The sequence below is a fragment of the Austrofundulus limnaeus genome, unplaced genomic scaffold (assembly GCF_001266775.1).
Source record: "Austrofundulus limnaeus strain Quisiro unplaced genomic scaffold, Austrofundulus_limnaeus-1.0 Scaffold621, whole genome shotgun sequence".
In the NCBI taxonomy this organism is placed as follows: domain Eukaryota; kingdom Metazoa; phylum Chordata; class Actinopteri; order Cyprinodontiformes; family Rivulidae; genus Austrofundulus; species Austrofundulus limnaeus.
In genome coordinates this window covers 319,804-324,789 of record NW_013953023.1, presented here as the reverse complement: position 1 = coordinate 324,789, position 4,986 = coordinate 319,804, and the positions used below count along the sequence as shown (strand labels likewise).

General features: G+C 42.1%; 1 protein-coding gene across 1 annotated transcript in view; it reads right to left on the bottom strand.

The window, feature by feature from the left end:
- Positions 1-713: 713 nt before the first annotated feature.
- Positions 714-4,986, bottom strand: part of celf1 (cugbp, Elav-like family member 1) — a gene marked incomplete at its 5' end in the record, with an annotated part of 6,997 nt that continues 2,724 nt past the window's right edge. Inside the window, 8 exon segments of the mRNA XM_014027183.1 lie at positions 714-862; positions 1,851-1,994; positions 2,290-2,466; positions 3,629-3,748; positions 4,031-4,100; positions 4,190-4,351; positions 4,532-4,611; positions 4,755-4,889. Of these exon segments, the coding sequence (XP_013882637.1) occupies positions 735-862; positions 1,851-1,994; positions 2,290-2,466; positions 3,629-3,748; positions 4,031-4,100; positions 4,190-4,351; positions 4,532-4,611; positions 4,755-4,889 (1,016 nt within the window).

The window sequence follows — 4,986 nt, the reverse complement described above, 5'->3', positions numbered from 1 at the left end:
GAATGAATGAATGAATGGATGAATGAACGAATGAATGAATGAATGAACGAATGAATGAATGAACGAATGAATGGATGAATGGATGAATGAATGAATGGATGAATGGATGAATGATTTACTGCAGAACTTTCTCACTGGTTTCCTGTAAATCTGAGGATTGGTTCAGATTTCACAGATGAAAACAGATTCTTGGTTTTGTCTTCAGTCAGCACGTTGTACCCGTGGTGCTCACCAAACCAAAACACTTCATACAATTTATTTATTCCAAAGGAACAGCAGCAGCTGAGCTTCAGCTCTGAGCTCAGAGGACTGACAGCACAGCCCCACAGTGAAGCACGGTGGTGGCAGCGTCATGCTGTGGGCTGGTTTTCAGCAGCAGGGACCAGTAAGTACAGATGTGTCCTTGTTAAAAAGCAGTTTCWCAGAGCTCTGGATCCAGGACCGGACCACCTTCCACCACGACGTGGACCCAAAGAGCACAGAGACACAGGAGGATCAGGGACCWACCAGAACCCTGCAGACTGGACCTGCTGCTGAAGGACAGACCTGGAGCCTGATGGTTTGGGATGTTGTTAATGCTGGCAGCTTTAGGAGACCTTCTAAGCAACATGTGAACACAGGTAAAAGAACCACAGCAAAAGCACACTGAACCTGAAGGCCACAGGCCCAACACCACCWAAAACAGTCAGAGACAAACTGGATCCAGCCGTCCGTCGACACGAACTCTCCTGACTTTAATAAGGTTTGTTGTCCATCTTTGAGCGCTTCAGCTGCACCTTCAGTCTCTTCATTCCAATCTGGAAGCCGTTCATGGACTGGATGGCTGCCTGCGACGACACCGGGTTATCGTAGCTCACAAAACCTGCAGAGCAAACAAATTAAAGGTTTGAAATACATTTCCAGTTCTTAAACTGCATTCCTGTGCTCAAATAAATAAACAAAACTGAGAAACTTTAAAAAGAAACCAGCAGCTTTGACCAATAGAAAAGATTTAGAATAGATTCAATCGAAAATAGAAATAGATTTGAAATAAATGTTGTTGTTGTGTGTTTGTTCACCAGTTTGTGTGTTTATGGAGAATGTACCACTGCTTCTCTATTAATATAAAGAGATCATAGGAAACCAAGAGCGCTCTGCTGAAGGCCCGTTTCTTCTGGCAGTCAGGCAGAAAACCAGGAAGACCACTGAATATAACACAGACGTGGCTCCGCCTCTTTGATTACATCATCAGGAAGAGGTCCCTAAAGCTGCTGGGAGCCATGCCTCCACACAAATCATAATCCAGCCTAATGAAGATTTAAAAGTTCAGTTATGTGTTGAATTTGTTTTGTATCTATATAAAACCATCAAATTAAACAAAACAGTCACATTTAACAATCATTACAGTTCTTTAATCAGAAGACTAAACCATGTGTATGTTATTAAAATCAGTATATAACCTAAACCCCAAGAGATTTCTTCAATTCCCACTTTTCACATGACAACCAGTCATGAACACTGAGGAAGTTTGTAATGAAAAACCCTGGATGTTGGCAGGAAGGCACCATGTGTCTGCAGTTATTCTGTGTTTCAGCACGCTGTGGAAAACACTAACATTTCTCCCCAGATTAAGTAAAAATGATTCATTTATTCCAKCRCAACAACAGAAATATATAAAAATACAACCTGAGCTTACTGTTTCTGAACGTGGTCAGCTGTTTTTGTTTACGTTTTGAGGCCAGAGGTTATGAGCCCTTAGCCCACCGCTGGAACAAGTCGTTCAGCACTTTTTCAGATTCATTCAGTCCAAACATAACATTTCATTCAAACCATCACGTCTCATTAATTAATTATCTGGAACTTCAACTGACCAAAACATTTGCTGAGGTTTGTCTGTTTGTCGATGAAAACTTTGGCAGAAATCACGTTTCCAAAGGGCAGAAACATCTGCAGCAGGTCCTGGTCTCCAAACTCCTGTGGCAGGTGGTAGATGAACAGGTTGGCCCCCTCCGGACCTGAACAGCACATCATCAGTCAGAACTGAACCCAAAGCAGCTTRGCTTAAAACAACTGAGGAACCACAGGTTCTGTACAAAACCATCAACCCAGTTAGAAAAACCTGAAGACAACTGAGGGAGTTCACATGAAATAAAGTCTGAACAGTTTTAACACAATGAAGAAAAATCAAGTCGAGTTCAGAGAGAAAAACTAAAGAAAATCCAGTAAAATACTGAAAACATTCAAATACAACAGAGACATGAAACCAGAACAACGGAACGTGACGTGAGTTGACCTTMCAGCAGAACCCACCTTCCTTCTGGCTGCCAGCAGCAGCTGAGAGGTTCTGTTGGGTCAGCAGGTTCTGGTTGTACAGGCTGGGCAGAGCTGCAGCTGCATACTGCTGCATCCCTGAGTAGGCCTGACTCAGCGCCTCCATCGGGTTCCCAGAACTGTTGGAGGTCAGACTGCCGTTCAGCGCCGACACACCTGCAGCAGGTAAACAACAGGTTGATCCAAATAAACAAGAAACAAAACAAGAGTCGGGTTCATCTCAACCTGGTTAGAGTTTACCTTAACTTAGTGTTTACCTGTTAGTATTCACCTTAACCTGGTTAATGTTAACCTGGTTAGTGTTCACCTTAACCTGGTTAGAGTTTACCTTAACTTAGTGTTTACCTGGTTCACCTTCTTACTGTTTACCTTAACCTGGTTAGTGTTAACCTGGTTAGAGTTTACCTTAACTTAGTGTTTACCTGGTTAACCTTGTTACTGTTTACCTTAACCTGGTTAGTGTTCGTGTTAACCTGGTTAGAGTTTACCTTAACTTAGTGTTTACCTGGTTCACCTTGTTACTGTTTACCTTAACCTGGTTAGTGTTTACCTTAACCTGGTTAGAGTTTACCTTAACTTAGTGTTTACCTGGTTAACCTTGTTACTGTTTACCTTAACCTGGTTAGTGTTTACCTGGTTAGTGTTCACCTTAACCTAGTTACTGTTTACCTTAACCTGGTTAATGTTTACCTGGTTAGTGTTTACCTGTTAGTATTCACCTTAACCTTGTTACTGTTTACCTTAATCTGGTTAATGTTAACCTTGTTAGTGTTCGCCTTAACCTAGTTACTGTTTACCTTAATCTGGTTAATGTTAACCTGGTTAATGTTAACCTGGTTAGTGTTCACCTTAACCTAGTTACTGTTTACCTTAAACTGGTTAATGTTAACCTGGTTAGTGTTCACCTTAACCTAGTTGCTGTTTACCTTAACCTGGTTAGTGTTCACCTTAACCTAGTTACTGTTCACCTTAACCTGGTTAGAGTTTACCTTAACTTAGTGTTTACCTGGTTAGTGTTTACCTGGTTAGTGTTCACCTTAACCTTGTTATTGTTTACCTTAACCTGGTTAATGTTAACCTGGTTGGTGTTTACCTGGTTAGTGTTCACCTTAACCTAGTTACTATTTACCTTAACCTGGTTAATGTTTACCTTAACCTGTGTTAACCTGGTTAGTGTTTACCTGGTTAGTAATCATTAACCTGGTTAGTGTTTACCTGGTTAGTAATCATTAACCTGGTTAGTGTTTACCTGGTTAGTAATCATTAACCTGGTTAGTGTTTACCTGAGCCGGTAATCATTAACCTGGTTAGTGTTTACCTGAGCCGGTTAGTGAACTGAGTGAATTATTGGAAGTCATCATGGAGGAGGAGCTTGAAGACGTTCCTTGTGTTGTTGTTGCTGCAGCTAAAGCTGACAGGTTCTGCATGGTGGTGAGACCTGACACACAGTCACATTTAACAATGTTCTCATTCTTCTTTCTGACCATGACACATTCAATTAATTAAACCATGGGGACAAAAGCCTGGTCCCCACAGGTATGGAGGCTGATTTTGTGTGGGGGGTTCAGTTTAAGACCAACGTGTGAATTGAGTTTATGCTTGATTTATGGTGAGGTGGTTAGATTTAGGGTAAAAGGTCAGGTTAGGCTATAAAAAATGGAAAATGAATGTAAGCCAGTACAAAGTCCCCATTGCAATAGATTAACAAACGTGTGTGTACCTGAGACTGGGTGCAGGTTGCTGAGTGTATTCCCGGTGAAGGTCGCCTGCTGCAGCAGCTGTAAGTAGAGCTGAAACCAGAAGCAGGATTACTTGGATTCAAAGTGTTTGTGTGTGAGACTGACTGGGTGATTCTGAAGAAACCCTGAGCTGGACTCACGGCGAGGTACTGTGGACCCAAACTGTTGAACCCACAGAGACTCCCCCACATGGAAGAAGCACTGAGCTGCTGCATCTGCTGCTGCAGCTGCTGAGCCAGGCGTTTCTGTTCTTTGTCTTTTTGGGTGTCAGCAAACTTCACCACAATGGGAGAGGAACAACCCTGAGGTCAGAAAATCAGTGATTTAAAGGTCTACAAAGAAACCAGTACATTCAGTTAGGGACAGTGTTCAGAAAGTTGTTTTCTTCTATCTAAATAAGATGCTGGTATTTTCAGCAGTAAAAATGCTGGTATTCTGTAGTGTTAAATGAAAGTCCTGTAAAAGCTCCTAATCTGTGTTACCTCCATGGTCTGACTCTGATGCATTGACTTGATAGCTGACTGGGCCATCTGTCGAGCTGTGAACGTTACAAACGCACAACCTGAAAATAAGACAATCAACACTTCTTTATTTCTTGGTTGGTCAACCAACTRTTAGTGTCAACCTAGTTTAAGATGGCTGCCTCACCTAATTGACCCTAATGAACAGAAACATCTAGTACTCAGACATTTTTACACATTTTACCACGACTGAGTCCATCAGGTCCTCGTAGTATCCGACACTCTTCGATCTGTCCGTACGGCAGGAACATCAGGCGGATGTCATTTTCATTACACTTCTTAGAAATCATTCCAATAAAGAGCTTCCTGTCCTCCACTGCTGCAGACAACACAACACAATACACCATCACTGGATGGATGGATGGATGGATGGATGGATGGATGGATGGATGGATGGATGGATGGATGGATGGATG